The sequence below is a fragment of the Dendronephthya gigantea genome, unplaced genomic scaffold, assembly GCF_004324835.1.
Source record: "Dendronephthya gigantea isolate DGI-Jeju-01 unplaced genomic scaffold, DenGig_1.0 000099F, whole genome shotgun sequence".
Taxonomy (NCBI): Eukaryota; Metazoa; Cnidaria; class Anthozoa; order Malacalcyonacea; family Nephtheidae; genus Dendronephthya; species Dendronephthya gigantea.
The window spans coordinates 203,416-215,985 of NW_021163109.1; the positions used below are offsets into that span (position 1 = coordinate 203,416).

Genomic DNA, 12,570 nt, shown 5'->3' on the forward strand with positions numbered 1-12,570 from the left:
GTGTTGTCATTGGTAGAATTAGTGACGTACATCCACATCAAAGAATATTAGATATTTGAGAGATTAGTTAGCTATATAAATTTTTTATGAGTAACATCATGACATCAGCGTATGTCTATTTAGCTGTGTGATCTATATAACACAATACACTTTTTTTTAATATTCAAGAAAAATTCTTTTAACAATACATTAACATAAATTCACAAGAAGTATTTTTTTTCTATAAGAAGTCCGCCTCTTGTGTCAAATATAATTTTACATTAATTGACGGAGAAAGTTAAAGTTACACAGACATTTCATTACATTAATTAAATTAGTTAACATGACACATCACACATGGCATTATTTACCTAAGATTGCGCATCATAGACATCACAGAACATCACAATACAATAGGGAATCCTACTTACTACGTACATCAAATTTTTCAACAATTAAAAAAGATAAGGTAAAGTCCGTTCTGCGCATATTTTCCGCGCAGCAACACATTCCATCAGTGGGGGAGCAACTTTCGGAATGTTAATGTATGCGATATTAGCGCGTTGTATTACAAACGACAGTTCGGGAGCACAATTATTTTATTTTATGTCGCAAGGCGAAGAGGCTCGAATTGCGAGTGATGAAGATAGGGCTGCTAGAAAAAAGCAATATTATTTTGAAAGGAATGCTTCAAGAATTTATTTGATGAATGAGGACACCAAATGGCGAGGCTATTTGTCGTCGCTACAGACGCTACTTTCTCGCTTGTCCTACAATTACAAATATATAAAGTTTTAAGTAACGGTTTATTTATGAGAACGAGAAGAAAATAAGAAAATTAAAACGACACATACGTCAAGTAAAGATTATATAAAAAACGTAAACAAACATTGTTATGCGCGGTATATATGCGCAGAACGGACTTTATAACATCTTTCACACTGAATGTACGTATATTGTGCAATGTTGAAAATACTAATTCTTGCAACACAGTTCTCACATAGCTATATACCATTCGTTCATTTAGATTACTTGATGAATTGTGTGTTAGTGTTCTGTAGTAGAACAGTTTTAATAACCAATTAAAGGCCATTATTTGTAACTATCAGGTCCATGACGTTAACCTGTTTCCCACTGATATCACACAATCATCAGGTAACAGTATACCAGTAATGGAAATGTTTTAAAGGATGTTATTTGTAATTACCAGATCGATGAGGCAAAATTTTCTTTGGTTCAGTTGCCCAATGATATTGGCCCCTCAACCTCACTTAAATGTTTTCGTGACATAATTACCGAAAAGGTCTAATGTTGCATGAAACTGACTTTGTGGATAACGCTAAATGACTTTCTTAAAACAGTTATTACTAAAATGTAAAATTTATCCATTGAAAATTCCTATTGTGATAACACAAACTCTGCTAGTATAAACCAGGTCTAAGTGATAAAAAACTCCCTCAGGTGAACATTTAGCCAAATCATACTAAATGAACAATGTTAGGTAAAGTCATTTTATAAAAACATGTAGTTTGTTATTGTTCTTATTAGTTCTAGCTTAAGTCATTTTGTTGTACAGCACAAAATGAATTTTGTACACACCATAGATTTGTACATACCTTAGATTTAAGAAAATTGTTGTTTTTGTTGACGGATTGTTAATTAAAGTTGATATTAATTTTTGCATTAAAAATTGAAAATATTTGAGAATCGACTGCATGAATTAATATTTTTCAAAAGTAAATGGTTTTTCTTGAAGCATTCCCTATTAGGTATGCATTGGTTGATTACATCTCCAGTCATCAGCCAGATATTTAATCTAGTAGCTATAGTTTCTGGTCCTTATGGCAAAGAGTTAAAAGATCCTAAAGGCAAATTACAGCCATAATTAAAGTGGTTGCTATACTGATACTAAATTAAATTTGTTATATAAGTGTAAGTCATTTTATAAAAACATCAAGGTAATTTTCTCTAACAATACTTGATGATACTTTTTTACACACCGTACGTTTATGAAATTTGTGGTATCATCAGCCAAATATTTAATATAGTAGCCATACTTATTTGTCTTTATAGCAGAAAGAGAATTAAGAGATCCTGAAGACAAATTACAGCCATAAGGTAGTGGCTATAAATTATACTAAATTAACGTTGACTTTGTTATGTGAGTCATTTTATAAAAACATTTATGTAATTTTGTCTCACAATACTTGATTAACTTTTTTTCTCACCATACTTTTAGGAAATTTGTGGTTTTTGTGAATGGTTGACATTTGTTGCTTCGGCTTCAGAACTATAGTACACGTATTCGGTAAAACAACTAAACAGTGTGATAAGGGATATTGGCATCAGTTAAATACCTAGAACTTTAGAACATCACCACACGAATATATTTACATGCCTTCACGCAGCTGTCTTTATTAATCTCGTATTGCAGAAATTTCCAACGAGGGGAAATAGTTGTTTAGATAATTGTTTAGTCAATTGGTCGGATTTATTTGGAAAATGTTATCCCATCAATATGTTGACGAAAACAGACCATAAAGGCGTTATATTACCAGCTGGAATAAAGCTTCCCCCTGTACGAAGGAAAATCCAAGTTCGTGATCAAAGGGAGCATCGCAAGAATGACTTGTATATGGCACTAGCTCAGGAGAACTGGAATGAGGTTTTTCTGAGTACCGATATTGATCAAGCAGTGAAGGAACTTGAGAAAGTTATACATGGCCATTTAGATCGGTGTATGCCCTTAAGAACTGTGACTATGTCTTCACGAGATCCGATCTGGATGAGCCCACTAGTAAAGGTTATGTTGCGTGTGAAATCAAGAATATCAAAAGGAAATAAAGATCGTTTGATTGTTTTAAATAAACGGATCTCAGCAGTAATCAATCAAAATAGAACGAAATCTTTACAGGATGTTGGTACACGGGATTGGTGGAAAAGAGTGGACAGAATATATCGAGGCGCCGTCAGAGAGCTGCTACTTCCCTTGATCATAATTCACTTCGTGACTTAAATACCTATTTTGGCAATGTGTGTACAGATATCAATTATGAAAATCCACAACCACAGGACATTAGTGATGACGTTGAAATTCCAACGGTTAATGAATGGCAAGTGTGGAATACTCTTAAGCTTATTAAAAGAACAGCTATGGGTCCGGATTCGATACCGTATACAGTTTGGAAGGATCATGCTGAGCTATTAACTCCTGTAATGACGAAAGTTTGGAATCTGTCACTTAAAACACATACTTGGCCTGTCTCTTGGAAAAGATCTAACATCGATCCATTGGCAAAAGTTGAGTTACCAAAGGAGAATAATGATTATCGTGGTATTAATATAACACCTGTTATAGCAAGAGCTTTCGAAAAGATTGTGTTGAGAGTGCACGCTAAAGATTGTATCGAACAGCATTTGAAGGCATCTCAGTTTGCCTATAGGAAGGGTGGTAGCTGTACTGATGCATTAGTGGCGGTTCAACATACTGTTAATCAATACCTTGATAACCCAGAATGTAAAGCTGTTCGTGTTTTTGCCATGGATTTTAGTAAGGCCTTTGACAGCGTAAAACATAGTTTATTATCGGAGAAATTTAGGCGAATTGGTCTTAATCCATACGTATTCAACTGGTATCTTAGCTTCTTAAAAGATAGAGAACAAAGAGTTGTCAGCAATGGATTTGTTAGTGTCTGGACACGTGTGAATAAAGGAACTACTCAGGGTAGTGTGAGTGGCCCACAATTGTTCAACGTCTTTATTAATGATCTTGAGATATTATCGGCATCAGATTGTGGGTTGGTTAAATACGCGGATGATTCCACTATTATATCCCCAGTCTGGAAAGAGAACGATGCTTCTGACGATATGGTTCAACAGTTTTTAGAGTGGTCAAGTCGTAATTGTATGAAGAGTAATCCTACTAAATGTAAAGAGTTGATTATTCGGAAGAAAAGCTGTACTGAAATATTTCCTGTGGTCGCTGGCATCCCGCAAACGCCATCTATCGTTTGTTGGGAGTTACATTCCAAGAAGATAGCCGATTTACAATTCATGTTTATGAAAAGCTTAAAAAGGCCAATAAGTGCCTTTTCATCCTAAGATCACTGCGCAAAGAAGGCTATAATCAGAAAGAGATTGATCACTTATTTACCACCTTAGTTCTACCAAATATTACCTATGCTGTTTCAGTATATGGTGCTTCCAAACCCGAACTTGCAAAAATTGAATGCTTTTTGAGACGATGTCATAAACGTAAATATATTTCGAAAGAAATTAGTGTGCAAGAATTGCTGGAAAAGCAAGATAGAAAACTTTTGAGTAAGGTCAGGCAAATTGAACAGCACCCATTAAGAAACTTGTTGCCAAAGAAGAAAGTCAATAGATATGAACTAAGAAATAAATTTAGTAACTTTCCAAAGATTAACACAGATCGTTTTAAAAATTCTTATATCAATCGTCTCATTTTTAAATATAATCTAGTATTGTAAATTGTTTCATCTTGTAATCTCAAATGTAACATAAGATATGTATTTTTTATCTTGTGAAGAAATAAAGACATTTATTATTATTATTATTATTATTATAGTATTAAGTTGAGCTGCTTTGAATATATGCCTTCGCGTGGCTGTTGTTGAATACATCACCACGCAAACGAATATATTTATATTAATATTCCTTCAAACGGCTGTTAAATATTTGGCATTAAGGCTTGGTATGGCTGTTGAATACTAAGCGATACGGCTGCTGAATATTTAGCGTAACATTACCACACAAATGAATATATTTATATGCCTTCACACGTCTGTTCTGCCTTCGTATGGCTTTTGAATACTTATCACCACACAAATGAATATATTTATATGCCTTATCTGCCTTCGTATGGCTGTTGAATATGCCTTTGTATTGCTGTTGAATACTTAGAAATATGGCTGTTAAAAACTGCTTCCCAGGCTGCGTACACAATAGAAAGTCTGACGCCCCCCTCATTTTACAAACAAACTTAAATTCGTAATCAGCTTCCTGGAAATGCAGAGATATCTCCCAAAGCAGAAAGCAGATCGAGATTTACGTCGACAATACATAACTGGGCCGGGGACTGGGCACGAGAAGCAAGAACGTCATGTAACGTCAAGAATGGTGTGCTGCCTGGCTGAGGCTCGGCAGCAATTAGCGCCGAGATCTTGTAAGCCGGGCTGTCCCGCTAAGCGGGCGAAGTTCATTTTGATGGCCTTTATTAGCTCTTTTAGCTGTTGCTATGATTCATTGCAGTTGCTATGATAATTATGCAAATATTAAGCATTCAACATTGAACTAAGTGGCGTGGCTAGCATCTCAAGTGGGCCATTTTTTATATTACTACCTGCTACCATATGCACATTGTCTGTTTCGAATTCAGCCAGAAGTAATGAACTGAAAACTGAACCGCACGAGTCCACACCTCACCGCTTATGGGCCTGCATTTCTGGCAATGAATACACTGATTTGCATGCCCCACATAAAGACAAGATAAACTTAGATTAATTCAAATCTATAACATGCATGCACTAACGACTAAATTGTCTATTGAATATGACTTTAAACATGCGGCTGACGCCTAGACATCTGCTTCGGATTATATACGGTTTGTATAATGTCAATATCTCTTAATATGAACAACTACAAAATTAGACTCTCATCGAGATATGTTCACTCTATTAACATTGATCGCAGAATTTTTTCGTGGTATCTGAACTACTCGTTATCATTTATATTTTATCACACATTATGCATGACGTAGTAGCGCGTGCAAGAAAAAAGTCGTATCACACGTTATGACATCACACGTTGGACATGGGGACGCTCAGGCGTGGTTATTACCTAATCACAAGGCTGTGAATTATTTTATATAAATAATACTAAACAATTATTGAATGAGGTTGAACATGGTATCGAAATTATCAAGGCCAAGGTTGTGTTATTGGCGGGCTTTCCCGTAATGGACCTCGCTTGCTAAGTCTTAACGGAGAAATATCGGACTTGCTTTTTGCACAATCCTCGCTCTTCGAGCTCAGTCAGTTCAAAAAGATCTCGGTCCGATATTTCTCGGTAAAGACCTCGCACTCGGTTAATAAGAAGTTATTAATATTATTATTATTAGAATCGAAGTGTGGCCTTCATTATAATTATTCGGAATAGTTTCGTTACAATACCAGATTTAAGGTGATAAATTGAATTATTACTATTAAGGCTGTTTTCCACTTACGCGTTTTTCATACGCACGTACACGCACGTAAAAGTCTAAATTTTTATAGCTGTTACCTTTGAAAAAACTAAGTGAATAAATCAAAGGAACTTAGTTTTCTGCATATTTTAGTATGCATTAGTTGATCTAGATGTTAAATAATAAAAATTTAAAAGCATTTAAAATTTTCCGTACGTGTACGTGCGTATAGAAAACGCGTAAGTGGAAAGCAGCCTTTAGCTATATATGCAGTTTACAATTGGAATATACCAACATTTTTAAAAGCGCCAACGAATAGTTTCACTCGTCGATTTATATTCATTATTGCATGATTATTGATTCATAATCGATTGTGATAAAAACAACGATAACAGCGCGTAACACAAATGATTCCCATAAAAAGCGATATCAAAGCATTCTTACAAAATGACATCTGTCATATACACTTATATATGTGGACAACGTGCCGTATGAAATACTAACTATATTCACATTTTCTTAAGGCGGGCATCGGCAAATCGTAGACCGACATCTGATCTGGCTTGTGAAGGCTCTAGGCTTCTAGCTTTTTTACATTGCATTTTAGAAGCTTAAATGTATTTATTATTAAATAATAAAGGAAGTTAATGTTATACGGGTCTTCGTATCGTAGTGTCTCGGGTCTTAGGACGCTTGTCCGGTCGGCTACTTGCCCCCTCCGGTGAGTATAAATATGAGCCCAGTTTGCCTGATCGAGTTGTTAGTTGCTTGCGTGACCCATCCCTCCCTTTTCCCTAACGACTTCACGTGATGTTGTGAACTCTACGGGAGAAGCGTCTTATTAATCTCGCTGGGGTTTTTTTTTGTTAGTTTGTTTTGCAGGATTAAGCACAGTTCTTTTCACACCCGTTTTGGTCGTGGAATTGGTGTTTGGGGTAAAGGTAAATTCATTAATGATCGCCACATTTACAGGTATTTTTTTTGTGTGTGTGTGTACTTTGATGTTCGTATCGTTTATTCCACGGTTTCACTTCAGTGACTCACGTGTGACAGTTGATCACGGGATGGAGGAGGTACCGTTAAAATAGCATGGTTCGTTGAGTTATTATCTGCGCCGAAAACAGCAAACTCAAAAGAAACACCGTTTCACCCCTAGCCCGATCGTTTCGCTCGGATACCGTCTCCATCCTTACCGATCGGCAGCGGGCAAAAATATATAGTGTAAGTGCTGGTGTGCTATCGTACTGATGTGAGCCTTAGGATCCGTTAGAACGTTAAAAGACATTTGAATGTGTTCCCCCAACGCGTTGAAATTCATTTTGAAAGCCTTCATTTTCTTTTAACTGTTGCTGTGTGATACAATAATTATTATACAAATATGAAATATTTAAATATATTGAACTAAGTAGCGTCGAAAGCATCTTAAGTGGGTTGCATTACTACCTGCATTAATGCCATATGTTTATTGTCTGTTTCGAATTCAGCCAGAAATTATTATGAACTGAAAACTGAACCGCACGAGTCCACACCTAACCGCTTATAGGCTGCATTTTTGGCCATGAATATACTGAACATACCCCACAAAAAGACCAGATAAACTTAGATTAATTCAAATCTATAACATGCGTTCATTAACGACTAAATAGAAGCTATAAAGATGCAGATGACGCCCAGACATCTACGTGAGGTTAAAGTGTGAACAACCATAAAATTCGCCTCTCATCGAGATATGTTCATTCTTGTAACAATGATTGAAAATTTTTTCGTGGTATCTGAACCACTCGTTATCATTTATCACACGTTATGACTTATAGTACAGTTATGACGTCATACGTTGGACATGGGCATTTTTAATAAACAATAATAAACAGTTATTGAATGTGGTTGAACATGATATCGAAATTATCAAGGCCAAAGTTGTGTTGTTGGCGGGCTTCCAGCGAGGATCTTGGAACTACAGCATGCAATAATTAAGAATTGTCTTTATGGTGTAATAATGCACGATGGGGGATTGATGGCAGAAAGGCGCGAGACGAGTCTTTTTAATTTTTTTTTAATATCAGAAGAAATTAAATGGCAACGACGATGATGTTGTGACGTTACTATCGAAAGGGATTTGTCGCATGCCTTTTTTCAAGTATACAAAGTTGCATGTTATAGTGAATATTGCAAGGGAATTTTGCATCTGGAATGCGATGCGTTCCTAGCTATGCGTAAGCCAAATTACAACCCCATGCAAACGCCTATATTTTTCATGTACTTACAATTTTCACAATATTTGCCTTTGTAACATCCGGAGCATTTACACACGAAACCTAAAAGCTTTTTTCGATGCTAATCCAGGTTCCGCTATTTAGACATTCATTCATTTCATTTCTGCAACTTGCCTGACGATTTTCTTTTTTATAATACTTTACAAAATATAGAAAATATAAAAGTCATATAAAAACAAAATCATTTATTATTATTTATTATTATCATTCTACAGTCCTACCAGCATTATTTCTTACTTTTATCAGAATTTTCGTTTACCGTTCCAACCTTCTTTTTTCCCGAAAGCTGTTTAGTTTATATGCAAAAAATATTACGCCATTTTGTTTATCTTTGACAAAATCATTAATTGTATTCAAGTACAATCATGACGGTTACCTCCGACAATATTTTCATAGCCTGCGAACAGGTTTTGAAACACATTGCTAGAGCAATGCATAGACAGATTATAAATAAATAAATCACACCTACTAATCTAGTTATTTACTCGCTGTTTGATGGATGTTTTTAAAATGCTAAATCCTATTATTGCTATAAGAATAAATGTCGTAGGAAAATAATACATAACGTGATTTTCATTTTGAGGTCTTACTGGATCAATTTTGAAACGCCGGAAAAAAATGACATCACTCATATGAGAACTACTACATTATTCACATAATATTATCAGCCATATTTCATATAAACTGTTTTTTCAAACGGTCACGTCATCAATTTTCTCATCAATGAGCTCAACCTATGCTGGGTTGATCGTTAAAGAAAGCTTTCCTTCTTTTAGTTGCTTCACATGGATGTAAGACTTCTACGAAAAAAATCTTTACTTAAAACGCAAAAGATGAAAAAGTAAAAAAACATATTAATATTAAATTTTATAACAGGATGGCTATTATGCAGTTAGGGTGGACACCAAAACGTCACCTTCAATCTTATTAGTAATATAACGATTTAATCGCATGTTGATCCATGACAGATTTAAATTTTATGTTTTTCAAATTATTTGGACTAAGAGTTCAGCTATTTGTTTAGTTACACCATGTTGATAAATTGCCGACAGATTTTCGCGTTCAAATTATCACGCATATTTGAGCTGCCTGTAATTGAACCGTTATATTTGCTTTCAAACGGCAATTGAAGAATTAAAGTAGTGAAGAAAAAAAGACTGAATCTTCGATGTTTAGCTTATAAAAACCGCACACATGCATAACCGTAGTATATGATATCCTTTACCTCATCATTACTCATCAAATCATGAAGACATCGGCGAATTTCAGAGAATGTTGGTCGATTCTTCGCATTAACCTTCCAACAGTTTGACATTATCTCGTATCTGAGTAAGGAAACCGGTTCATTAAGAGGTTTTATTATTTATTTTAAAGAATTCACAGCCTCTGATTGGCTAATAGCCAGGTATTAAATCGTCATATCCAACGTGCATGACGTCATAACGTGTGATACCACTTTTTTCTTGCACGTTACTACGTCATAACGCGTGATGACTAGTCTTGTTGTAGAATGTGGAATCGACACAAATTCAAGCGAACAATTCAAAATTTTAATGTTCATTCTTTTAAATAAATAATATAACAATTATTGAATTCGGTTTTCCATGGAATCCATGCTATAAAAAATTATCAAGCATTGATAACCACAAATTTCGGCTTGATAATTCTTCATATCGTGTTCAACCTCATTGAATAATTGTTAAATACTTTATGGCAAGCGTCATTTCCGAAGAAATCGAGCTCAGTAATCGGCTGAGAAAAATTTTCAGCGGCCATTACTTTTCTATCCACGGTTACTTTCGTGTAATGGACCGGCACTTTCCCGCGATCACTGGTAACGCCGCTCTTCGTGCTCGGTCTGTTCAAAAAGACCTCAGTCCGATATTTCTCGGTAAAGACCTCGCGCTCGGTTAATAAGAAGTTACTACATATTACATTTAAAGATTTAATGAAAAATATTTTTATTTTAAATTAATTAACATTGAGATCCATAAAAAAAGTTTTTGGAACTTTTAAAGTGGTTAAGCTCACGCTCTAGATTGTGTCAGGTTCAGCCAGGGAACAATACGCTTCTCAATTTTCTGAGAGTCTTTATGAAAATATTATTATTTGGCCTTTATCGTATAAATGGCCGGAAAATCAATAGGGAAGTAACACGTTTTTGCATTTTCATCAGATAAATAACATCGTGCATCGCATAAAGTCACACCTCGCAACATTATTAAACTAAATTAAGGAAAGAATGTATGCACAATATACGTTTCTAAGGCCCGCAAGGGTAACTCCATTCGGGGTTCTTAAAAAACAGCTAAGTGCTGGAAAGGCATAAACAAAAGCAAGCAGAGTATCGCACTTACATTTCACTTGAGCAGTGAGGTGGTTTTGGCATTCGGCATCCGGATCCGACATGATTGATTATGTTATACGGTGATATCGCTTTGTATGGCTCTTCACCTGAAAAATATTATAAGAAATTGAGAAAATTTGCAGACACAGTCGTTTTCTTTGTCATTGATTTTACGGTTCTATTTCATGGCAATAAAAATTATGGCTTTCATTCCTTGCACAGTAACGACCATTACGGCTGAAAAAAAAGAGAAATAAAAAATTTGCGGAATGAAATGAAAATGTTCAAAGCCACTATAAACGCCTGTATTCAAAAAGCTCACTTACACCCATTAAGTGTGAAATTGAAATTTAGTCATTACTGATTAATGAGAAAGTTCTATTTGAGTGGAAATAACGCCATGGAAATGAGCCGTGTGAGAGAGCTCTTACCTTGCGTAGCACCCTTCCCCAAAAGAGTGTTACGAATTAAAGATAGATATCATGCATATTTTTGTCGCCATTTAATATTCTCGAAATGTTTTAGTATACAAACAACTTATTAACTTCGTCCATACGATAACACATACCCAAAGTCACGATTTCATAAAGAAGGACGCCAAAACTCCATCTATAAATTCAAAATGATGTCTGTTAGATGCATATCATTCTCGGGGTCTGGAAATATGATTTTACGTTACGGAACAAACCTACTATGACCAGTCTCTAACCTGCCTAAGGGCAAATAAACGTACTATGTCCAGTCTCCACCTGCCCAAGGAACAAACGTATTATGACCAGTCTCTAACCTGCCTAAGGAGCAAATAAAAGTACTATGTCCTGTCTCCACTTGCCCAAGGAACAAACGTATTATGCATGGCCAGTCCTCAACCAAAGGAGTAAACCTATAACCACTAGGGCAAAAACTTACACATCGCTGGCTGTGGTAAATATACCATGAATTAGGCTCTCCAAGGCCATCCATTTAACAGGAAGAAGATTCTAATAAAATCAAATTAAATAAGTAATCCTTAGTGTGTGCTTGTATATAATAAAAAGTTGTACTGTTTCTAAAGCAAAACAAAGTTTTTTACAGTGGCGTAGCCAGCCTGACGATTTTGTCCCGCTATGCAAATTTCGAGTTATTATAATTATTCATATCTTTAGAAATTCATTGTTTTCGCAGTTAATGAACAGCAAAATATTAGCATATTGGGACAAATTGTCAGGCTGGCTACGCAACTGATTTTTTATGTCAACTTTTTTGGTGTAATTGCATGTCAATAAAATCGGCGGAAAAAACTCGTGACGTGGTTTAACATGCATATGCATTCACAAATACACCGAGCCTTCTTCAAAATGGATATGGCGTCTGTTCTGAATAAAATTTAAACATTAGCAATTTTTTCTAAATTTTCTTCCTTTGTTTTGTCCATATGCTTTTGTCTGTTCAGTATTTTCAACAGGGGTTTCATCAAATATACGTTATATTGGAAAATAATCTAAGAAAAATTCAATATTTCCTAGTCTAGCTAATAAATAATGCTCAGATAATCAGATTCACTCTTTTGGCAAAGTATCATGCAAATTAAAACATTATTTTCCAGTAAAATTGCCCTTACTATTATAATTCATATACCTGATTGCTTCGTATATATTCCTCAGCACTTCCAATATCTCTCGCCAAACCGAAATCAGAAATTTTTGCAACGTTATCTAATTCACCAGCAACAATTAGGATATTTCTGGCTGCCAAATCACGATGGACAAACTAAAATATTGCAAGAAGGT

General features: G+C 35.2%; 3 protein-coding genes and 1 pseudogene across 3 annotated transcripts in view; 2 read left to right on the top strand and 2 right to left on the bottom strand.

Moving 5' to 3' along the window:
- LOC114534347 (tyrosine-protein kinase receptor Tie-1-like) overlaps window positions 1-12,570 on the bottom strand; it is a 106,956-nt gene that overhangs the window by 46,070 nt on the left and 48,316 nt on the right. The gene's annotated exons all lie outside the window — the stretch shown is intronic.
- The window catches only part of LOC114534348, a 40,915-nt gene that overhangs the window by 19,943 nt on the left and 8,402 nt on the right, over window positions 1-12,570 (bottom strand). The window lies entirely within an intron of this gene.
- On the top strand, window positions 2,498-3,842 carry LOC114534362. The gene is made up of 3 exons (XM_028555802.1): window positions 2,498-2,900; window positions 3,023-3,776; window positions 3,818-3,842. The coding sequence occupies exons 1-3, from the start codon at window positions 2,498-2,500 to the stop codon at window positions 3,840-3,842; spliced, it is 1,182 nt and encodes a 393-aa protein (XP_028411603.1).
- Window positions 3,868-4,500, top strand: LOC114534353 (annotated as a pseudogene).